The sequence below is a fragment of the Macaca thibetana genome, chromosome 14 (genome assembly GCF_024542745.1).
Source record: "Macaca thibetana thibetana isolate TM-01 chromosome 14, ASM2454274v1, whole genome shotgun sequence".
Taxonomy (NCBI): Eukaryota; Metazoa; Chordata; class Mammalia; order Primates; family Cercopithecidae; genus Macaca; species Macaca thibetana.
Genome location: NC_065591.1, coordinates 100,715,359 through 100,740,648, shown reverse-complemented (window position 1 = coordinate 100,740,648; position 25,290 = coordinate 100,715,359). Strand labels below are relative to the sequence as shown.

Below are 25,290 nucleotides of genomic sequence, written 5' to 3'. Positions count from 1 at the left end.
AGTAGAAGGGCTGAAACTAGAAGGAAAAAGGGTTGTAATGAAAAGGATCTTGTATTCTCTTCTATAAATAAGCTTCATTCACAACATCCATTTTAGAATTAGGCACCAGATGCTGAGTCCCTTGTCCTCAAGATGACACTTCTGATCTTAGTAAAATTTTGTAAGGACCATGTGAGCCAGACCAGTCTCTGGTTCTCTTTCTTTAGACTCTTAAATGGCCATAGCTATGGAAAAATGGATTCGGGCACTAGTGTATGTACACATACAGCTATACAATGAACATTCAGGAAAAAGTGGTATTAGTATAGAGTCTTAAACTATACTACTAACCACAACATTAATTTATTCTTTTTTTTTTTTTTTTTGAGACGGAGTCTCGCTCTGTTTCCCAGGTTGGAGTGCAGTGGCAGGATCTCGACTCACTGCAAGCTCCGCCTCCTGGGTTTATGCCATTCTCCTGCCTCAGCCTCCTGAGTAGCTAGGATTACAGGTGCCTGCCACCATGCCCAGCTAATTTTTGTGTTTTTAGTAGAGACAGTGTTTCACCTTGTTAGCCAGGATGGTCCCAATCTCCTGACCTCGTGATCCACCCGCCTCGGCCTCCCAAAGTGCTGGGATTACAGGCGTGAGCCACCACGCTCGGCCTTAATTTATTTTTAATTTATTAGAGATCAATGACCTTGCTCTGGAAACATGAAAAATTTCCATTATTTGTCATTTCTTCTTCAATACCCTCTACTCTTATGATCATCCTCCACCTTTTACCTCATTGCTTCAGAGTTACTCTGCTATAAAAGAATGTCTGATGGCTTGACATAGGTAGCAACACAGCTGAATAGTTAAAAAGCATAAAGTCTGAACAGTAACAAAGACTTTGGTAAGAGTCCCAGGACTGCTGTTTGCAAGCTGCAGGGTTCTGGACACATTACCTGACCCTTCTAAGTCTTAGTTTTATAATCTGTAAAATGCTAGCTCACTGATTTCAGAAGTTAATTATTAGCATATAATATGATGGTACATGTAAACTTACTGCAGGGTCCAGTTAAGTAAGTGTTACTTGTTACTGTTAATATTCTTGTGGCTACTATTCCTCAGATGCCTGATTACAGTTTCCCTCTTTCTTGACTATCACACAAATTTATGGTTAAGTCAACTGGACTCCAATGCAACTTAATTATGTGTCAACAACAATAAAACAAGATAGATTTTCTAAAGTCTTCCTTTAATACTTTCCTAACTTTCTAACATTCAAGCTGGTAGTAAATGGAACATAGAGTAATGCTGTACCATCTCGGGAAGCAGTCCAGAGCCACATCTTGACATGTTTATGTTATCTAAATTCATAATCCGATATAGATAAAGCATTAGAATTTCAAGGGAATGAAAGAGCTTCATAATGAATTGTTTTTCTCTATTCTCAGCTGTGATAGCAAATATTATCACCTTAACTACAAGTCATCTTTCAGAACTAAGAATGATGACACAACACAGAGCAGGTTTTCACTCCATTAAAGTAAAAATCATTCAAAAATAGGATCCATGGCCTATCTTTCAACAGTTCAGACTCAATTATTAAAAAACACATTGGCAGGGCACGGTGGCTCACGCCTGTAATCCCAGCACTTTGAAAGGCCGAGTTGGGCGGATCACGAGGTCAGGAAATCGAGACCAGCCTGACTAACACAGTAAAACCCCGTCTCTACTAAAACTACAAAAAATTAGCCGGACATGGTAGCGGGTGCCTGTAGTCCCAGCTACTCGGGAGGCTAAGGCAGGAGAATGGCATGAATCCGGGAGGCTGAGCTTGCAGTGAGCCAAGATCGTGCCACTGCACTACTGCCTGGGTGACAGAGCTAGACTCTGTCTCAAAAATAAAAAAGAAAAAGAAAAAAAAAAAAAAAACATTGCTTTCATGTGAGAGTAGCATTTTGTCTTTACAGTTTACTAGTTTACTAATGGTTTCATATGCAAAAGTTACAGCTTTTGCTATTTTTATTTCCAATGATTGGTTTCAAGAGGTTCTAAAGAGAAAATAAAAATAACAGACATATTTAAGCACAGCTACCTATAAGTGCCAGACAAAGCTGAATGGCGGGGTGGTCTCAGAAGAAAGCAGTGCTTAAAGGCTAAAACGACAACTCATGAAGAGCAACTAAAGCTGCTAAATGACCCAAGGCAGTTACAGAAGGGTCCCTGAAGTCCAGAGTAGCCGCTGTGCATTTTGGCAAGCAGGCAGCTTGAATTCTACTCCCAGTGATGCCATGAAACTATATAGTTTGGTTTGATTTGTTTTGTACTTTAAACCAGTTAGGATCTTTAGATCTCTTATATACAAGGGAATTGAAATTCGTATGTCAAATAGATGTCTACACTCTCACATTTATTGCAACATTATTCACAATAGTCAAGGTATGGAAAAACTGAAGTGGCCATCAACAAACAATGGATTAAGTAAATGTGCTGTACAGATGTACAATGGAATACTATTCAGCCTTAAGGAAAACACAGAATTCTGTCATTTGCAACAAGAAGACTTTTAGAAAAGGGAAATAAGCCAGGCAGAGAGGTAAATACCGCACCATCTCACTTATCTGTGGAATCTAATTCATAGAAGTAGACTTCATAAGAGCTCACAGAAGTAGAGCGTAGAGTGGTGGTTACCAAAGGACTGGGTGGAAGGGGTGCAGGGGAGATGAGCAAAGGGAAGATGTTGGTTATAGTGTACAAAGTTTCCATCCGACAGGAGGAATAAGTTCTGGTGATCTATTGCACAGCTTAGTGACCAAGTTAACAATAATGTATTGTGTATTTCAAAATAGCTAAAATAGTGGATTTTAAATGTTGTCACCACAAAGTAATGATAAATATTTGAAGTGATGGTTATGTTAATTAGCCTAATTTGATTATTGCACAATATATACCTGTAATGAAACATCTCATTGTACCCCATACATACAATTATGTGTCAATTAAAAATAACATAAAACTTTAAAATAAAAAATAGATGTAAAAAATCTTTATAACTCAGTTTTTTAAATCTTTAAAACAAAGATTTACTTGAATCATTAGAAATTATATAGCTTTCAGAATCTGGTAGATGAAAATATGATTCAAAGACAGGTGTAATAGTATGAGGGAAAAACAAGTAGGACAAAATGAGTAGCTGAGTCCTACTATACTAACACTGAGTGCATATGCAAAGCTGTGATTCAAGGCTGTTAACTTTTAAATGCAAGAGCAAACAACTACTTCCAAACAGAATCATTAAGACTAAATTCACTTACATATTAAATATCCTATACTTTAAACCAAAAATATAACATTTTGAACACACTGAAAAAAAATGCCAAGGCTTACAAAATCTTCTACAACTGATACACATTAAAAGAAATGTATTAAATACAGAAGCATGTGACAGGTTTTGTGAAGTTTTTTTCACATGCAAAATTCATTCAGGTACAACCCTTATTCGTAACTTTGGGTCAAAAGTTTATTCACCTTCTTCTATCTTCCTGAAGTAAAGCTTCCCCTAGACCCTGTTGTTAGTATTGTCAATATTCTTTAGGGACATATAGTTCTTCTCAATATACTTTCATAAAAGTAAAAATTATGAGTGACAGCCTCAAAGGGAAATAGAATTATATTTGCCCAAGGCAAAATTCTACACTAAAAGAACTAAGAAGCGTTATTATAGTAGTAGTATACTCAGGAAAAAAATGTGACTTCAAAAACCAACAATATGTTCAAGTAAAGCAATTAATTAAAGCACAGTAATTTGTGCAGGATTAATAATATATTTAGTTTTTAAAGTTTTAATGGTTACTGGAAATATGTAAAGAAGAAAGTCTTTTTTTTTTTTTTTTTTGAGACGGAGTCTCGTTCTGTCACCCAGGCGGCAGTGCAGTGGCGCGATCTTGGCTCACTGCGAGCTCCACCTACCAGGTTCACGCCATTCTCCTGCCTCAGCCTCCTGACTAGCTGGGACTACAGGTGCCTGCCACCACGCCTGGCTTTTTTTTTTTTTTTTTCTGTATTTTTTAGTAGAGATGGTGTTTCACCGTGTTAGCCAGGATGGTCTAGATTCCTGACCTCATGATCCACCCGCCTCAGCCTCCCAAAACACTGGGATTACAGGCATGAGCCACCACATCCGGCAAGAAGAAAGTCTTTTCATAAAGTAAAGCAAGCAACCTGACTTGTCAGGGAGAAAAAAATTACAAATTAAAATTCTATTTTCCAAACAGTAAAGGATGATTTTATTCCCACGTCTTAACTAGATCTACGGAGCCAGAGATCTCACTGACATCTGGCATTAAGTCCCACTCCTACTCCCTGATTTTTCAGATTAGGAAAGCAAAGTCCCAATCAGTGACTAGTAATCCAAGCTGGACTGGGTATAAACTGTAATTACTGCACCAACGTAGTCATTCCACACTCAAGTACAGGTTATTCCGCAATACAGCACAGTATTCTTCCCAAACATCACTGCTTCGCTATCCCAAATGTGAAGATGTGCCACTTAAGAAAATATTCCGTATTTCCCGGGTAGAAATCTACTCCATAACAGCTTGGTGCATAAATGATGGGAGTACCTATATTGTGCCTTATGTATGCTATTGCAGTAAACATGCTAATGCTACAGTACTCACAAATGCAAAGTTTTCTCTACTTTAATACACACAAATACATGTATGTGTTTGCCAATGAAAATACTACAAAATCAATCATGTGAGCATCAGGTAACATTTATATTAAAGTTGAAGAGAGAGAACTATTCTAGTTATTTCTTTGTGCTTTTTTTCCAGGTAAGATTTTCAAAATCCTATTTGGAAGGCATGTCTTGTACAGAATACACATATTTTACATAAAATAGAACGTTGTCACTTTTTAAAAAAAATACTGTGACTCTTGTAGTCACAGAAGTATTGACTTCAAAACCAGCTGTATGTAAAGTTCAGGTGATTTCTCTCACAACTTTGTCAGCTCAAAACTGTTCTGTTCAGCCTTGCTATGAGATAGTCACGGAGACGGTCTAAAAAATCACATGCTATGTTCTAATAATGATGCAAAGAAAATGATTTACAAGCTCAAAACTAATTGAAAATGGAAAAGTGTATGATACACCTTTCACATAAGAAAAGAAAAAAATACGTATTCCTACTTATTTCCATTTGCATAAGGAAAGTGAAAGGACAAGTTTAAAATTAAAAGTAGTTAGCTATAAGGGTGTAGGTATGAATAAGATACACAGACATAGGCAGAAGCATGAATTCTCAATGTGTGTGTGTGTGTATATATATATATATGTATTTTTTTTTTTTTTTTTTTTTTGGAGATGAGTCTCACTCCTGTTGCCCAGGCTGAAGTGCAGTGGCACGACCTTGGCTCACTGCAACCTCCACCTCCCAGGTTCAAGCGATTCTCCTGCCTCAGCCTCCTGAGTAGCTGGGATTAGAGGTGTGTGCCACCATGCCCAGCTAATTTTTGTATTTTTAGTAGACGGGGTTTCATTATCTTGGTCAGGCTGGTCTTGAACTCCCGACCTCATGATCCACCCACCTTGGCCTCCCAAAGTGCTGGGATTACAGGCGTGAGCCACCACGCCCAGCAATGTGCAATTTTTTATCTTGATTTTTGAGTCATGTGATTATTCATGCCAAAACATTTTATGAAAAAAAAAAAAAAAAAAAAAAAGGATGTGCAAGCAACTTTTGTGAAGTAACAGCATGTCCACAGTTAACTAAGACTTAATTATAATCTTCCTGAAGATGGAGGGACCCATGTACATATGTTAGTTTTTTCTTATTTTTCTTTTTTAAAGAGACAGAGTCTTGCTATATTGCCTTTTATTAATGAGTGGCTATTCACAGGTGCAGTTATAGGACATAGCCTCAGGTTCCTGGGCTCAAGTTATCCTTCTGCCTCAGCCTCTTAAGTAGCCAGAACTACAGGTGTGAACCGCTGCACCCACTCAGCAGCACCCGGATATTTTAAATATTCTATGTTCACAGCCTATGGCAGAGCCTAGCAAACAAACACTGTATAAAACAAGTACAATCTGCCAATTTGAAATTAACTTTCTAAAGGTTTCCAGAACAATATTCAGTGATCTGGTATAGTAATAACTTCCACATGGGAGAAAAGAGATGGCAAGGAAGGGGAAGGGGGTGAACTTTATTTTATGTAAATCCTTCATATTTCTTTTACTGCTGGCTACAACTTAGAAATACAGTACATTCTTGCTCAGTTGTCCCCTGGATAAATAAGTAGACTGCAAGCTGAAACGTGACAAGCTCCTGATACTCTTAATAGTAAAGATTTTAACAAATTGCTAATAATGTCAAATTTCAATTTAAGTACTGCACTAAGAGTAGCAATGCAAGAAATGTTTAGTTCTCTCATTAACATAAATATCCAACAATTGTAACCAGTATATTTCAGGTTCATTTGTTCTCCATATTTTTGGAACGTTTTTCTCAACATTCATTTTCCATCCCTAAAGCTATCTCCAATATCTACTTTTTCATCAAATGCTACTCTGAAGCTACATCAAATATTAAAATAAAGAAATGAGAACTGCTGTTCTATTTTTATAAAAAAGTGTGTACTGGTCCATGAAAGGTCAAATAGGAGTGAAAAGCTCTAAGAATCCTTCTCAGAATGTACTTAACAATGTCCACATCCAAAGGTATTTTGTTCTTAATACAAAATTTAATATTATAGCAGTGCTTCTCGGGTGTTTCTCACTGCATTACCTTGAAATCACTGCGTCAAAAGGGTGCTAAAGAAAGTTCTTTAAAAAATGTAAATCTACTTTATTTCGTTAATTCATTTTTTATCTAGTGAAATGTTCACTTCCAGGGAATGAAGTAGTATAACGGCTTAACAATATCATGTGTGACCACTACATCAAGGATGACAGAAAACTGCCAAGTTCAAGGCCACAAGGGCACATGCTAATTTTTATAGAAGTGTTACAAAGTCTCCAGTTTTAATACAATAAATTTAATATATTATCAAGTAATTGATATGGAAAGAAATTTATCAAGTTGAATCTGGAAACACCATCAGTCTTTTCCAATGGTTGAATGGTGAAACAAACCTCAGTACATCCATACCATGGGACACTACTTAGTAATAAAAGGAAGAAAGCATTGATGCACACGACTTGGCTGTATCTCCATAGAATAATGCTGAGTGAAAAAAGCCAATTCCAAAAAGCTACATACTGCATAGTTTTATATAAAACATTCTGGTAATGACAAAATTATTGAAATGGAGAGCTTGGGATATCTCTATCAACTACAAGTGAAACTACAATTATCTCAAAATAAAAACTGTAATAACAACAACAAATCCACTAATACTATTTAGATCACCTCAGACCAAAGACAGATTTAAGTGGCATTCTCAGAAACCAGTCAATATACAGACTCCCCCAGCAGAGGAACAAATGAACAGAAAAAAGAAGAGAGTAGCCACAGAAAAAGAAGTGTCAGAGAAAACAATGAAGAAAATAATATACTTATTAATGAATAGCTAATGAATATTTAGACATACTTAGGGACATTAAATTTCACTCAGTATGAATTCAAGATGGAAAGCTTACCCGATGCTTTGCCTTAATCTTCTTTCTATATTCTTCTTTGTCAAATTTGTCCTCTTCCTCAAGTCTTTCCTTTGCTTTATCTAAGTTGATACCACCGGTGTCATCATCTTCCTCAGCATCCTTGATGGCAGATTTCTGCATCTGTGGCCACTGCTGAACCAACTACAGGCAGAAAAAAGGTCAGTGTCAGCAAGAAGTAGGGGACACTCCAGAAAAGCACTTCATTTTGTCTGATGATTCCAAAAAGGTGCAGACACCCACTTTCTGCCTTACAATCTGTATTCTTAAATCTTTTAACCAACTTCAAGCCACGGAAGAGACCGCCCTAGTCAGAGTAAAGTAACACTGCCAAACCCAATGAGAACAGGATTAAAAGAAAATTTCACCAAATAATTTGGAGAAGACAGTCACAGACTAGTGATGCTCCAGCATCTTCCCAAACAGCATTCTTAGTATCCTATTCTCCACACAACTCAGCTCAAAATTATCTGCACACAGCAGGAGTCGGGCTGAGTAGGACTCAGGCTGTACCTCCTTTGGGCTTCCATGGCACCCAGTGTGTTACTCTCACACAAAGTTCATTGCACCGCATTGTTTTACGATCCTGTTTCTCTCACTAGCATTAATCTCCTTGAGGGCAGTTGTATGTGTTGTTTACTTATCCTTGGAGCCCAACATAGTATCTGGCACGTATTAAACAGGTGCTCAAAATGGATCAATGAATCACATATCAACTGACAATACATATAATGACTGAAATAACTAACTGAAAAGGAGAAAAACAGTTTGGGTTTCACAGGCTTGCTCAAACCCACATGATTTTACACAAACAGTTTAGGGTAAGGAACAAGGTGACCTAGAAGATGGGGCACTGATCTGGGAATGAGGGGACCTGGCTAAATGTCCTGGCTTTTTCATTACTACATAATGCTAAATAAATTAATCTCCAGATATCTATGTCCCTTCCGGAAAAATAGAGGTTTATTTAACTCAGTAATTTCTAAGTCTAACACCACAAAACTCTATAGACAATTCAGACAAAAATAACTCTTATTTTAAATAATAATTAGTTGCCCGAAAGATTTAAATAACTGCCATTGTTTTGAAAGACTGCTAATTAACCTGCCAACAAATGGAAACTGCAAGCACACACATCGCAGGTTTTATTGTCTCCTCTCTCCTCTGTGGCCACCATAACCATTCTTCAAGATGAGATTCCTATGGAGTCTCAACCTTTAGCAACCAATGGGATTGATAAATATCACTGAGCAGCCATGCTAGCAGTCACTGACCCTAAAGAGGCAATGTGAGGGATCAGTTGTAATAGTATGAATATCATGATACTTGGCTCCTCATCCCCACTGCAATCAGAGGGCAAAAAGTTTATCCTTCTATGAGCTAGAAAAAAAAAAAAACAGTGGCATTTCTTTCAGAGCATTAAGTCAGAAGTTTCAGTATGGCTCACATCCACAAACATCTCCTATTAGCACTAAGCACACACTGAAACATTTTATACTTGAGGATTTACATTCGTTTTGGAGCTAAGTGGCATAATTTGTGCAGTTAAACTTAGTAGCATACTAAGGAACCTCATTACGCCAACAGCACTCATCTCATTTTACAGTGAACATCAGATGTCATATGACTATTCCAGTTTAGTCTGTTTCTCAGGTGCTGACCTCTTTTTCGTAATTTCATAAAGACTCATTATCTGTCATTTAGATAAGCTTCCTCTTCAACTTCCACCACCTTTGAATGACACACTATTTTGTTACTTTTCATGTGATTTATATGCCCCAAAATAACATCCAAAACTTTAACTTCAAAATTAAAAGGAAACATACTCCATTGGGGAGAGGTTGCTTAAGCAGTCTTTATGTTAGTGACGATGAATATATAATGTGCTATATTAGTTAATATGAAAAGCTGTTCTTTTATTGAAATAGATGTTTCATTCAATCAATAAATTTTTCTGAGGGTTTATTACATTAGGTATCTTTCTAGGTGCTGGGGATAGACTAGTGAACAAAATCAACAAAATACCTTCCTCGCAAGAAGAAATGGAGTGGAAACTGACAATAGTCAAATATAGATTGAAGTCATAAAGTAAGTGCTGTGAAGAAAAGTGAGGCAAGGTGAGAGAAATGAGGTTATGATGGAGGTAGGGTGCTCTGTGCTACATGAGGATAGTCAGGAAAACCTGGGCTGGTGAGAATGAGGCCATGAGATGATATTCAAAAGACCCTACCTACTATAACCACTCCTCAGGTAAGTCACTTGACATACTGGCTCTATTTCATCATTTTAAAATGAAGACAACAGTTATGTAATAGCATGAACTTTCATGAGTAATCTGTGAGTGGTAGCCCCTTCCCTATACTATGGGTATGTATTTACAATATGGCTTAGGGAAAGTTGAGATTAAACAAGGCACCTCTGTGTCTTAGGTTACTTTATAAAGCAGAGAATTCCCTCCCATAGCCAGCCCAGCAAGATATATACAAGTACAGCATTTAAAATTGAGGACGTGCAAAGCAGAGGCCTGAGTGAAGCAAAAGAAGCTGTGGTACGTAGCTGTATTAGTATTCTCATGTCTGTTCCATAGAACATAATGTTCAATACCATGAAGAGAAAACCTTATCTTTAATAAAAACATAATTTAGAAAGTTCAAAATCAACTCTGTGTCAGTATTACCAAGAAGTATCTCGGTTCATTGCCAGTAAGGCATCCTTGTTCACAGCAGTAGAGCTGATGTACAGCCTACAGTAACAGTGAAAGGAACGGCCCAGCATGCTGTAGAGAAACATTTACTCTATCATTAATGAGTGGTAAGTAAGCAAGAGAGCCAATCTCTCCTAATACTCCAAATGTACCTCAGAAACGAAATACTTCTAAAATCTTACCTCCCCTTCATCAGTAAATGTTATCTTCTTATTCACTTTGAAATTTCTCTTCATTACTTTTTTTGCTTCTGCAACTTTGGTCACTTTTTTCTTGATGCTGGATTTAGAAGGTTCGTTCTTCTGTGTAAGAACATAACAAAAAACACAGATGATTAGGGAAATGGTTGCTCTACATTAACAATCCAACTCTGGCAATATACTTTTCAAAACTGGGTGCATTTATTACTCATTGGCTAATGAGAAGCGTTAAAAACACTGTCCAGGAATAACATTATTTGGCTTATTAACTATGAACTCCTCCTAAAACCTAAAAGTTTAAACACAAATAGGAGGGCTAGTAGACGAATAACATTTACATTTTCTCTTATTACTAGAACTGTGCTATTTGATAATATTTAAGGACTAAAAATTACATAAAGTAATACATGAGCATAAGATAAATAAAGCTATCTTCCAGTCAAAATTTCATACATATCTTAAAATGTGAAGTTGCAAACTTAAGTTCTTAGAGTAGGAAAATGTATACTTGGAAAGCAAAATGATTGCAATACATTGTTTGCAACCAACATTCCTCCTCCAATTATAGTAATTTACCATAGGAACACAGTAAAATATCTGATGACAATTAAACTGTGTCCAGGCCGAGCATGGTGGCTCATGCCTGTAATCCCAGCACTTTGGGAGGTCGAGGCGAGTGGATCACCTGAGGTCATGAGTTCGAGACCAGCCTGGCCAACATGGTGAAACCCCACCTCTACTAAAAATACAAAAATTAGCTGGGCATAGTGGCGGGCACCTGTAATCCCAGCTACTCAGGAGGCTGAGGCAGGGGAATCACTTGAACCCAGGAGGCAGAGGCTGCAGTGAGCTAAGATCACACCATCGCATTCCAGCCTGGGGACAGAGCGAGACTTTGTCTCAAAGGAAAAAAAAAAAAAAAAAGCTGTGTCCAAAGGTGAGATGGAGGCAACACTTAACAGGATGTGTTGAGTAGGACCTAGCTTACAACCTAAAACCACTATAGCAAGATACTAAAAATTCAAAGCCACTGCTTACTTATGCTAAGTGAATGGTGAGCGGACCCTCTGAGACCCTTGGAGAGGTCATAGCATAACCTGCTTTGAGAAAGTGACAAGACACAACCCGTGTCTAAGGATTTGGATTATCCTCCTCAAATTAGAGCTAGTATTACTATTGGTGGTACTTAACCCAATGCAGCTTCCATTAGACAGAATAAGAAGTCTTTGGTGCAGTAGTTAAGAACGAAAATGTATTTGAGCTCAAGCTCTATCACTGATACGCTATATGAGAGTAAGTTACCATTACCCAACCTCTGGGTTTAGATGTAAGTTGAAGACAACAATAGCATCTATCTCATACGGTTATTGGGAGGATTGAAAAGTAAATGTAAAACATATGAAAAAGTACTCAATAAATCTCAAATACAACTTTTACATGTTGATTTTGTGCTACACAGAGAGATCACGCCAAGTGCATAAAGGCTTACTTTGCAAAATACCAGACTTACAGTCTCCCTAGTTGATTGATTTTTAACTCTGTACTATAGGGAATCACACAAGGAAAAAAGAGGAGGGACCAATCTAGAACATTATCTATAATTACCAGAAGTTTTGGGAAGCAGTGCATTGGTTACAACTGCTACATTATGGTAATAAGTACACACAAAAAAGGCAAATCTTTTAGTAGGAGATACTAACAATGATGAATACATAAATGCTTAAAAATAAACCACCAAGGCCGGGTGCAGTGAATCACACCTATAATCCCAGCACTTTGGCAGGCAGAGGTGGACAGATCACTTGAGGTCAGGAGTTCAAGACCAGCCCAGCCAACACAGCAAAACCCTGAGTCTACTAAAAATACAAAAAAATTAGCTGGGCATGGCGGCACACCCCTGAAATCCCAGCTACTCAGGAGGCCGAAGCATGAGAATCACTTAAACCTGAGAGGTGGAGGTTGAAGCGAGCCGAGATTGTGCCAGTGCACTCCAGCCTAGGCAACAGAACAAGACTCTGTCTCAATAAATAAATAAGCAAAAAAAAAAAAAAAAAAAAAAAAAAAAAAACCCAGGCAATTAAAAATAACAAATCCACTAAAATAAAGGCCTGTGCCAAGTTATCAACGTATTATATTTTTAGATAATGGTCATAGTTATGAAAATCTGCTAGTGCATCTGCAAAAATATTATGATTTAACTACAAGAAAGTTGTTTTGACAATGATGGTTCTACTACATGGGTATTACTAAAACAATGACTTTGTATTTCCGGTTCAACATGAAAGTCATAGTATCTAGTTACATTTATTTCTCAGACTACAAATTACATCATTTTATAAGTTACCGCCATCTTCAACCCATATAAAGCTAATGAAAAGATCAATTGCCTCTGAGGTAGCTTTTATTATATCAGAGACACTTCGTATGCTATAATTGAGGCAGGAGAATAGGGTCTGGAGGCAGGAAACTTAAGGCTAATTCCTGCTGAATCAAGAAAAACACCAAGGTCTGGAGGCAGGGAACCTGAGGCCGGTTCTCCTACTTCCCATAGCTGGATCAAAAGGAAAACACCTGGGTCTGGGGGCAGGGACTGTAAGGCCAATTAACACAAACTTCCTAAAGCTAAACCAAAAGGAAAACCCCCATCTCCCAACATGGAGTAACAAAGGATCAAAGGCTACGCTCCCTACAATCCCCCCACCCCCATCACACCTCAGATGGAAAGGAAAATACCCTGGATCGGCCAACCAGGGACCATCCCTTCACCTGCACATGGTGCCAGTTCACCTCAGCCTTTAATTAGGCTTGGACCAAATCCTTCATCCAGATAAGGGGTAACTGATAGGAACCTCAAAAGAAGTACTTAAAACTCAGAAAACTTTGTAACAGGACTTTGAGCCACTTGCTCAGGCCCACTTCCACCCCATAGAGCGCTTTCTCGCCTTAATAAATTCCTGCTTTTGCTGCTTCTTTCCTGTGTTTCACTCCTTTGTTATTTTGTGCATTTTGTCCAATTTGTTCAAAATGCCAAGAACCTGGACAACTTACTCAAGGCCCTCCTTCCAGTAATATAATCACTATATACACATCACAAGACTTCTATGAAAACAGATTAAGTTTTAGATTTCTTCTTCCCACTGGATATTCTCCACTTCCTCCACCTCCCAGGGGTCCGTGACTCCACAAATATCACCAACTGGTGACAAAAGGCTCTAAATTGCTGTGCCTACCCTCTCTCCACCACTATGCTTATTCTAAGATGTGTGACTATTGTTCTTCCTCAGTTAATATAATCTTCATTTCCTTATCTCACTTCAGAGAGTAACTGAGTAAGTTGTGCGGTAGTAAAACATCTAATAAGCTTGTTCACCTAAAAAATAACCTGTAGGACCCCTGTGAACACAAGGGATTAATAAGACCCCCACTTCTGTCAGCCTAGTCAGTATTCCTACACCTCCTTTTCCTCACAAAGGCTTAGAGACCACCATCAACACAACCACCAGGGCTGGTGACTTTGTTACTGACTCCTACTGCATCTTCTTTGTTTTAGGGCTGGGACAATTCTTAAGGACCTTGGATCTCTCATCAGACCTCATCTAAAGACAGAGGCAATGCTGATCAAACAGTATAAACTTAAGGGATCATTGTAATATAAACATAACATAGTAAATTATAATCACATAAACCAGTAAACAAAAAGTACTAGGAAAGAACCTGAGTAAACTTTCTGGGGTGATGGCAATGGTCTAGATCTTGGTAAGTTTGAGTTACACAGGTGTATATATTTGTCAAAATTCATCAAATGTTACATGTAAGATTTGTGTATTTTATTGTATATACATTTCTATCTCAAAAAAGAGTACTGTAAACAATATTGAACTGTAGTTAATGCCATACAAGCTGAAGTATATGGAGGAAAGTGTAATGATGTTGGCAAGTTACTCAAATGCACTAAATAAAAAAGGATGGATAGATAGATGGATAGTTATGTGATAAAGAAAATATGGTAGATAGGTGCCTAATGCCTGTAACCAGCATTTGGGGAGGCCAAGGCAGGAGAATCTCTTGAGCCCAGGAGTTCAGGACCAGTCTGGGCAACTTGGTGGCACTCTGTCTTTACTAAAAATTAAAAAAAAAAAAAAAAAAAAAATTAGCCAGGGTTGGTGGCACAGGCCTATAGTCTTAGCTACTCAAGAGGCTAAGGTAGGAGGATCACTTGAGCCCAGGAGGTCAAGACTACAGTGAGCTGTGATCACCCCACTGCAATCTAGCTTGGATCAAAGAGCAAGGTACTGTTTCAAAAAAGCAAAGAAAGAGAGAAGTATGGTAAAAGGCTAACTGTAGAATATGAATGGTAGAATGCTGGGCGTTTGGATGTCCAAAAGTATTACTTCTTACAACTTTTCTGTACGTTTGAAAATGTTCATAAAACACAATAGCCCAGTCTAGAAACAACGGGGGAAAAAATCAGAAAAATGTTACCAAAAATTGTCAATGGAATAAGGGTCAGAAAAAACAATCCTGCAGAGTGGATCCTTAAGTGAGGTGGGTCAAGTTGAAGAGCTTTAGGGAAATCCATGAAACCACTAAAATTACATGACAAAATGTAGAAGCATTTGCATCTCTGCCTTCTATGGTTTACATTGGTTTCTGAAAGAGTTCTGTGTCCTGCCCCCTTGAAAAAGTAAAACTTTTAGTTTGTTTTAGGGAAGTCACTGGAAGAAGGAACAGAAATGCCCACGTGGGTGAGAAGAGGCTTGTTTATCATATTTTCCTGTTAGGCTCTGGCTTTGCTCTGATACTCTAGAATTATTCTTCACCCATTCAAAGATGCTGTGAATGTCAATGCCATCCAAGGCATCATAGTACATAGTGAGGATGCAGCAGTGCAAGAGGGGTGGACTCCCAGCCTTCACAGAGCCCAACTCTCTCTATGGAAAAAGATATTAAACAACTAGAACAAAACATTAATTACAAATATAAGAGCTTAGAAAAAATATATGGAATAAATCAATATGACCACCCTAGGTAGTCACGGGTGATGAAAGCAGGTCAAGGAACTTCCTTTCAAGGAAGAGATGTTTGAATTGAGTGGCAAATACTAACACACTGTGGCAGTGCCAGCACATCAGTGATGTGCTAAACACCTGTGCTGTCCACTGATGGTGTATTTTACACATGGCTGACAAGACAGTCTTAGTTCCACGGCATTCTTTTTAATATTAACTTTAGCAGGTAATACATGCACATGTATTCTGTAAATTGTACTTAAGTTAAAAGGTTGTTTTTCATGTCCTCTTCAGCAACCTCAGTTTCTCTCCTAAGGATCAAGTGCTGTTAGCAGCTTCTGTATCCTTCCAGAGAGATTCCACTCACATTCAAGTACAAAGGAAAAACATGAAGTTACTAAAAGAATTACCTCCCGCAATTAAAAGCCTTGATTTTATCTATTCTTACACGTGCTTTTATATATCCAGATTAAGTTTCTAAAAGTGAAAGTGCTCAAAGAGTATGTATAGTTAAATTCTGAAATACATTTCCAAATAACCCTCCCAAAGTTATACAAACTTACAATCCCACCAAAAATTTATAAGGAATTGATTTACCGCATCTGCAGCTAAGTATATTATTACGCTTTATGTTGCCAGTCAACTAGGTGAAACAGAGTACCTCGGGGAAGTTTTAAGTTGCAGTTGTATTATTTTACGTATGACAGAACATCTTTTCAAAGGCATTATTTTTCTGTGCACCATTTGTATTATCTGCCAGTATTTCTAATGAATTCCTGGCATTTAATTTATCAAGTTGTGAAATCTCTTCATTCGTTAACAATGCTTCAGTAGTTTTCCACATCTCATCATTTATATTTAGACTTTTGCCATACAAGGTAATCTTGTTATTTTGCTATGATTTGGTTTTTGTGAAGGTGACGTGTTTAATTTTTTACATAATCAATTTTAGTAAATGTTTTCTGGGTGTGTACTAAACTTTATAGTTTTCTAACTAGAAGAATTTTTAAAAATAAATTTAACTTCTTAAAATGCAGATTTTACTTTTTTAGAATTTAAAAAAATGGCTCTTGGACAAGAAATAAAGTGTTAATACTTTTTATACTTCTATTCATTAAGAAAAATATAAAATATATCTACTGTTAGGTAGGAGTTATATTTTTTGACAAGATTTTGTATTATCGGTACAAGAACAAAATTTATAGCAGCCCTAAGAAATACAGTGAAACATTAGCTGACAATATGTAAAACATCAAAACATGACTTTCATTTATATTTGCACCTCTTCTACAACATGTATGCTAGACTTTAAACAGCTAAAAGGAAAGTATTATAAAATACAAAATTGATAGTTACTCTCAATGTCCTGTGATAGGTGTAGAAAGTTACTAGAAATAATCTGGAAGATAAAAGAACTACTGCCACCACCACCAGTCACAAAACCAATAATGGTTCTTATCATAAAGACCATGTTAGCTAACACTGGCTACAAGAAAATTCAAAATATAATCAATGAAAAAAAAGCTACTTTAATACAAGCATTACTACTACATATCCTACAAAAGAAAATAAAACTATTGTTAAAAAATGGCATTTTAAATGAAAAGCAAAAATCACAGGAAAATAAAAGTTAGAATTAAAGACAGTCCAAAGAAATGCAATTTTTATGTTTTCTTAACGTTGCTCCCATTTGGGCCAACTAATAATTTATAATGAAAACCATTATATCTAAAAGTGAAGTAAACCAACAAAATAAATAACAGTCAACACTGGAGGAGACCTTTAAGATTACCTATTATAGCTGAAGCCACTCCTATGAAAGATAAGAGCATTTCTTTTTCTTTTTTCTTTTTCTTTTTTGAGACAGAGTCTCACTCTGACACCAGGCTGGGGTGCAGTGGGGTGATCTCAGCTCACTGCAACCCCCACTTCCCGGGTTCAAGCGATTCTCCTGCCTCAGCCTCACGAGTAGCTGGGACTACAGGCGCATGCCACCACGCCCGGCTAATTTTTTATTTTTTGTAGAGATCGGGTTTCACCATGTTGGCCAGGATGGTCTCAATCTCTTGACCTCGTGATCCGCCCACCTCGGCATCCCAAAGTGCTGGGATTACAGGCCTGAGCCACCATGCCCGGCCCGATAAGAGCATTTCTTAAGATTAATAAACACTGTTTCCCAAAAGTCCAAACATATTTAAGTATACACACTTCTATTGGCTAAATAACCAAACTCTAATAGAACTTGTTTATGATTTAAAAAAGAAAAAGCAAGCCCACCTGCTATCAAAGCATAATGCCTCAGTCATCCTAAATCAAATGAATTACAGTAATTCAAATATTCTCTAACTTTATGGTATAAATTAAGAACATACTATTTGATATTTTGTTTTAAAGTCATCTACAAAATCTTTTCTTAATAAACTATAAACAGAACCAAAAACAAAAATCACATGATTATCTCAATAGATGCAGAAAAAGCATTTGACAAAAATCCATCATCTCTTTATGATTAAAACCCTCAGCAAAGCCAGCATAGAAGGGACATACCTTAACATAATAAAAGCCGTCTACAACAAATCCACAGCCAACATTATACTAAACAGAGAAAGTTGAAAGCATTCCCCCTGAGAACTGGAACAAGACAAGGATGACCACTTTCACCACTTCTATTCAACATAGTACTGGAAGTCTTAGCCAGAGCAATGAGACGAGAGAAAGAAAGAACGAGCATTCAAATCAGTAAGGAGTAAATCAAACTGTCGCTGTTTGCCGATGATATGATTGTATACCTAGAAAACCCTAAAGACTCATCCAAAAAGTTCCCAGAACTGGTAAATGAATTCAGCAAATTTTCAGGATACAAAATTAAAGTCCACAAATCAGTAGCACTGCTATACACCAACAGCGACCAAGCCAAGAATCAAATCAAAAACTCAACCTCTTTCACAATAGCTGCAAAAACATAAAATAAAATACTTAGAAATATACCTAACCAAGGATGTGAAAAACCACAAGGAAAACTACAAAACAGTGCTGCTGAAAGAAATCACAGATGACACAAACAAATGGAAATATATTCCATGCTCATAAATGGGTAGAATCAGTATTTTGAAAACGACCATACTGTCAAAAACAATCTACAAATTCAGTGCACTTCCCATCAAAATACTACCATAATTATTCATGGAGCTAGAAAAAAAAATCCTAAAATTAATACGGAACCAAAAAAGAGCCTGTGTGGCCAGAGCAAGACTAAGCAAAAAGAACAGGTCTGGAGGCACCACATTATTCAACTTCAAACTATACTATAAGGCCATATTCACCAAAATAGCATGGCACTGGTATAAAAATAGGCACATAGACCAATTAAACAGAATAGAGAACCCAGAAATAAAGCCAAGTACTTACAAAGGTAACAAACATAAAGTGAGGAAAGCACACCCTATTCGACAAATTGTGCTGGTAAAACTGGCAAGCCACATGTAGGAGAATGAAACTGGATTCTCATATGTCACCTTATACAAAAATCAACTCAAGATGGATCAGAGACTTTAACCTAAGACCTGAAACCATAAAGCTTCTAGAACATCAGAAAAACCCTTCTAGACATGGCTTAGGTAAAGACTTTATGACCAACAAAAGCAAATGCAACAAAAACAAAGATAAATAGATAGGACTTAATTACACTAAAAAGCTTCTGCACAGCAAAAGAAATCAGCAGAGTTAAGAGGCAACCCACAGAGTGGAAGAAAATCTTCACAATCTATATATCTGACAAAGACTAATATCCAGAATCTACAAAGAACTCAAACAAATCAGCGAGAAAAAAAAAATCCCATCAAAAAGTTAAGGACATGAATAGCTAATTCTCAAAAGAAGATATACAAATGGCCAACAAGCATGTGGAAAAATGCTCAGCATCACTAACTATCAGAGAAATCCAAATCAAAACCACAATGCAATACCACCTCACTCCTGCAACAATGGCCATAATCAAAAAATAAAAAATAATAGATGTTGGCATGGATGCAGTGAAAAGGGAACGCTTTTACAGGGCTGGTGGGAATGTAAACTAGTACAACCACTACAGAAAACAGTGTGGAGATTTCTTAAAGAACTAAAAGTAGATCCATTTGATGTACTTTTTATCCAGATGATTTTATCCAGCAATCCCACTACTAGGTATCTACCCAAAGGAAAAGAAGTCATTACATGAAAAAGATACTTGCACACGCATGCTTATAGCAGCACAATTTGCAACTGCAAAAACATGGAACCAACCCAAACACCCCCCAATCGATGAGTGGACAAAGAAGCCACTAAGCCAGGCACAGTGGCTCACGCCTGTAATCCCAGCACTTTGGGAGGCCAAGGCAGGTGGATCACCTGACGTCAGGAGTTCAAGACCAGCCTGACCAACAACATGAAACCTCGTCTCTACTAAAAATACAAAAATTAGCCAGGCATGGTGACAGGCACCTGTAGTCCCAGCTACTCAGAAGGCTGAGACAACAGAATTGCTTAAACCCAGAGGCGCAGGTTGCAGCGAGACAGGATCACACCACTGCACTCCAGCCTGGGCGACGGAGCTAAAGTCTTAAAATTAAACTGTAGTCTTAAAATTAAGACCCACCTACAGAGTTTCGGATCTGAAAAATGAAAAGTTCTGAAGATTGGTTGTACATCAATGTGAATATACTTAACACAACTGAACTGTACATTTTAAAATGGTTAAAATAGTAAATTTTATGTTATGTGTCTTCTACCACAAATAAAAATGAAATTTTAAAATTAAGAGCCAATGAAAATACAGCAACTTAAAATGTTATTACAGAAACAAAGTTTGTCTTTTCAGAATTCCTACACAAATATTAATTTGCTAAGACAAACATACCTGCTATAGCAATAGTCCTAAAATTACACAACACTAAAGGAGAAGAAGTTTTGGCTGGAGGATGGGGAGCAGGGTGGGCAATGCAAGGGAAGGGTAGCAAGGGAAGTTGAAAGCATTCCCCCTGAGGATTGGAACAAGATAAGGATGTCCACTTTCACCACTTCTATTCAACATAGTACTGGAAGTCTTAGCCAGAGCAATGAGATGAGAGAAAGAAATAAAGGGCATCCAAATCAGTAAAGAGTAAATCAAACTGTTGTTCCTTTGCTAGACACAAGGAGGATTAAAGGCCCACAATAGAAATCAACTAAAATTATATGAAACAAGAATACTTATAAATTATGAATTGTGGAAATAATTTATAATGGTTTAAGAAATCTCATAGGATTTTTCTTCTAAAAAAATCCATATTTATCAATCTTATGTTTTAAGATTTAATAGAAGGCACACTATAGTAAACCTTGACCATATGCATAAGTTTGAGAATGTGGAAATTAAGAGAAAAATGAAAATCAGATCTGCCTCCACCACCCAACTGTTACTGTAATTTCTTGAGTGAACGGCTACTGCATTAGCCTGTCACACAGACTCTCTGCGTGCACTCTCACCCCCATTATAGTAAGCCCTGTGGTAATCACTTGTTTACTTCTGTGCTTTTTCCTAACAGATTGTAATTCCCAAGAGGGTTAAGACCATTTTTATTCTATTTATATCCCCAATGTATCACAGATAGGCCAGCATATAGGAAATATTCAATAACGACTGAAATAAGAATTAGTGAATAAACTACATATGGACTACTTCATTTACCATTCAGAACAACTGTGAGTCACATCTTGTTCCTACAAATTTTTAATTAGAAAACTAAAGCTTAATTCAGCAATTTGTTCAAGGTTATATAACTTCAAAGTATTTGACTCTGTTCATATTCTACAATGCATAGTTTCATTTCTGTTCAAACTGCCTTAGAAGACTGTAGCATCATAATTTGACTCAATATTTGCCTTTCAAATTTCTATCAATTTAAGAATGTTTGAGAATTGCTAATTTGAGAAACTCCCATCGCTTTTTTCAACTTTAAATCCATGACCCACTATGAAAGATTTTCAGAGAGCAGAGCATGGCAGCTGAAAGCCAATGAGTTAGAACTTGAGTGTTCCGGATCAAGGGCCTTTCAATGACGTTGGACCCGGAGGGCACAAAATGGAAGATGCGTGTGGATGTGATCTCCTCCTTACAGAGCTTCCTCATCTATGCGGCCCTGCTGCAAGTCACCGCTTTTATCTTAAAGAAATTGGGCAGCATATGAAAATTGGGCATCACATGTGACTGCCAGATATGAAGAACTTGGTTAGAGTTTCTACTCCCACCTGCAAATAAAGAGGCCCAGAAAGGTGTAAGAGACTCTTCAATTCAATGGACATAAAAATTCTACTTGTTAAGAACAAGTTTGGCTCTGGTAACTGAGGTCCATAGCTAAAATATAAAACTATTTGGGAAGTACGAAAAGATGTCTCATGGTCATGGTGTGCCCTTAGGCCTGTGATATTCAGCCTTTTGTGAATGTTAGAATAATAGTAAACAATGTCACGCTCCATTTTCTGGCAAGTATTAATTATAAGGGAATTATGTCCCTATGACAGCTATGTCTGTTTACCCTTATACTTCTATCTACAGTGTATTTGTGAACAGTCCCTTAGTTACACTGTATGAAAGTCAGCACACAACCACAATGACATTTAAGCACAGGACCATTCATCTATGTTTTTAATAAATGTACCAATTAAAAAAAAAGATTTTCAGACTTTATACATAGCTTGATTAGTTTTAAAAATAATTGTTTTCACATCCAAAAACCTTTTTAAATACTAAATATACTATTTCAAACTATAAGACCCCAATCCTAATTCTCTTCTGATAAGAATCACAGCTATTATGAAATTAATTTATATGAAATACTTGACTCTTCATCTTGACACTTCATGAATTATATCTAGAAAATCATTTAGAAATGCTTCCAAATGTGTATATCCTATAGATAATTCATATTTACTCCAAAGTCCTACAGATGACTGCCTATATTTCCTATCAAAGTTACTCATTTGTCAAGGCTTGATTGGTCCTGATTATATTAAGACAAACTACCAGTAAATGTTAATCTTTTTTCTGCATGATTAATAAGGCCATGCACTACTATTTTCCTTGTGGTTTATAAATTGCAATTCTAATCTACAATGTGATGAAAGAATACAATGATATATTGAGCAACAATGACAACTATTTACTACTAAATATCCATGATTCATTTTTAAGTGATCTTAACAGGTGAACATGAATGAGAACAGATGATTATGTCTTGCTTGTTTCCTCCCCACCCCAGACCAATACTACATAGATATGCAGTGATCTTGGTTTTGTTCAAACTTCCTTCTGGTTAAGGAGGACCATAAGGCAAAACCTCTACTGATACTGCCAATATGAACATTCTATACAATGTTTTTTTGATTGCTACATTCCTCCTTCAGGATTTCTGGTGCCTCCTTCAGGTTTAACTTGGAATACTTTTCCAGAAACTGCTTTTTAACCTAACAAACTCTTCCCGAGCATGTGTACCTGTCACCTTAACTAATATCTTAAGGAAAAAAACTTTCAAATATATCCCCTATACAGTTTCTTTCCCCTCCACTGTTTCTCTCATTTTCCAGATATACATTCCCCAAAACCCCCATTCCAATGCCTACAACATATCTGTCTTCCTTTCCTCAATTTCTTGTTAGAATTAACATAAGTTTCTTAATTTTAAAACACCTCTTTATAGCATTTTGGCCTAATTATTATTTAAATTTTTCACTGTGCCTACAATTAGTCTAAATAACATGTAAATTTCTGTTCTTGACCCAAGCCCTATCTGACTTTCCTTTCATGCCATTTTCCTTACTTAAGCCTCATTCCCAACTAAGTCTCATTCCCAGTCAAGTTTTATGATCATGTTCATTTATTTCCTGTCTTAAATGATTCCTTCTACCTCTTTGAACATTTACAGTGTTACAATATTTAAGGGAAAATCCCATAATTTCCTATTTATTACCTTAGGACATTTTCTTTGATTTGTTTAAATTGTTCAGGCCATTTACTGTTCTGTTTTGCTGGCTGGGAAATATGTATTTGCTCTACACCATGACCCTTGAAAAAAAACAAAGCCACTATAGTGACAAAAAATCTCAGATATTTCCTGCTGTTTAACAAAATTATGAAACCACTCATATTTTGCTGTAGGAATCCAATTTTTAACCTGCCACTTTTAATAAATATTTCCATATTAGGAAGCAAGCAGCTGGAAGCAATTTAGAGAAACGGTGCCTGATACATTTTTCCCCTCTCCTTTTAGATTTCAAGAACGACAGTATTGATTTCATTTTTAATTTGTGTCCAAATTGGCTATATAAATTTCTCATCTCTCACAGCTTTTGGAATTCTTCTAGAACTCAGAAATTTTATAAGCCACATAGCAAAAAATAAAAATAAAAAATAAAAAGCAGTAACATTAAAAGGAAAGGTAACTTGTGTCACATGGTCATTTAGCTAACAGGGTTAAGGGAAACTGACCACATAGGGGAGGCAACAAGGCGATAATGAACTAAGTTAAAAGTCCCAGGACGGGACAGGTGCGGTGGCTCACGCCTGTAATCCCAGCACTTTGCAAGGCCAAGGCGGGTGGATCACTTGAGGTCAGGAGTTCGAGACCAGCCTGGCCAACACAGTGAAACCTCATCTCTACTAAAAACACAAAAATTAGTCATGCATGGTGGTGAGCACCTGCAATCCCAGCTACTGGGAAGGCTGAGGCAAGAGAATCACTTGAACCTGGCAGGCAGAGGTTGCAGTGAACCTAGTTGCACCATTGCACTCCAGCCTGGGACACTGAGAAGACCCTGTTTCAAAAAAGAGTCCTGGGACAGAAATCATGAAACTATTTCAAACAATATGACACTATGATATACTTCTCTTACAGGAGTGTCTCAGCTATCTACACTTCTACCACCTTCCTTCCAAGTGATACCAGAGACTCAGCAAGAATGTGCCAGTAGCTAATTTAATCAGAATTTGTTTGAACAAAATGGGAGAGCATCAAAATAACATTCAAGATGTTTCACTGTACATTTGACTGAGAATTCCACAATTGGCTCCAACACCTATAAGAAAAGCGTATTACTTGACGGTCTGGCTAGTGTGGCTTAAAGCAGAGTTTCTGTAAATTCATTCATCATTAAAGTCTAAACAAACAAATGCCATATAACACTAGCTATTCAGTGAACCATCAATTTTTACAAGTATACAAAAACACACACATGCATGTGCATCTATACTATCTATAACCCTGTTAGCCAAATCATAGAGAATCTCTCTATGATTTAAAGCCTTCACAAAGAACTACAATAATGGAAGAAAGATATATGCTAAATTCAAACTGGGTTTGGTACCTGGTTGCCATTTGTTGGTACCATTTTTAACACAGTATTTTAAGACATTTAAGAGATGTTAAAGCTGTCCTCTTGGCCGCCCAAAAGGAGATCATCACTGTTACGTCTGACATTTTTCTATAATGACTTATGTTATTAAATCCCAATACACACATGGGCTGTATGTTAACAGCAAGTGAAACAAGTATCACTGCCACAGCCAAGCTATGTTCACAACTACCATGTGCAGTAAAGTTTCCAAGTTCTACCTTGTATTGTATACAAATATTAGCTAAGCAGAAAGTACCAAGTGAAAAGTCAAAGGCTAGCCTATGTGTACTATGTTTCAACAAAAAAGTGCCCGGATGATGTCCAATATTATTCAAAATTGGATAT

At 37.0% G+C, this 25,290-nt stretch overlaps 2 protein-coding genes across 5 annotated transcripts in view; one reads left to right on the top strand and one right to left on the bottom strand.

Annotated features, from left to right (window-relative positions):
• DDX10 (DEAD-box helicase 10) overlaps nucleotides 1-25,290 on the bottom strand; it is a 342,707-nt gene that overhangs the window by 90,524 nt on the left and 226,893 nt on the right. For 3 of the 4 annotated variants that reach the window (XM_050758689.1, XM_050758690.1, XM_050758688.1), the window contains 2 exons: nucleotides 10,514-10,633; nucleotides 7,610-7,771 (listed from right to left, as the gene is read on the bottom strand). In XM_050758689.1, the coding sequence (XP_050614646.1) occupies nucleotides 7,610-7,771; nucleotides 10,514-10,633 (282 nt within the window). Of the gene's footprint in view, nucleotides 1-7,609; nucleotides 7,772-10,513; nucleotides 10,634-25,290 lie in introns of those variants that run through there. The other variant, XM_050758691.1, reaches the window with a different exon arrangement.
• On the top strand, nucleotides 11,782-21,743 carry LOC126935722 (mitochondrial import receptor subunit TOM5 homolog). Its single transcript, XM_050757510.1, has 2 exons — nucleotides 11,782-11,824; nucleotides 21,589-21,743. Exons 1-2 carry the CDS (start codon nucleotides 11,782-11,784, stop codon nucleotides 21,741-21,743), a joined length of 198 nt encoding a protein of 65 aa, XP_050613467.1.

What these genes read in the sequence shown, in the direction of transcription:
- LOC126935722 (XM_050757510.1), top strand. Translation starts at nt 11,782, where the DNA reads ATGTATTTGAGCTCAAGCTCTATCACTGATACGCTATATGAGA. An exon ending in CACTGATACGCTATATGAGA is followed by an intron (nt 11,825 to 21,588) that starts GTAAGTTACCAT and finishes TTAGAACTTGAG; the next exon opens with TGTTCCGGATCAAGGGCCTT.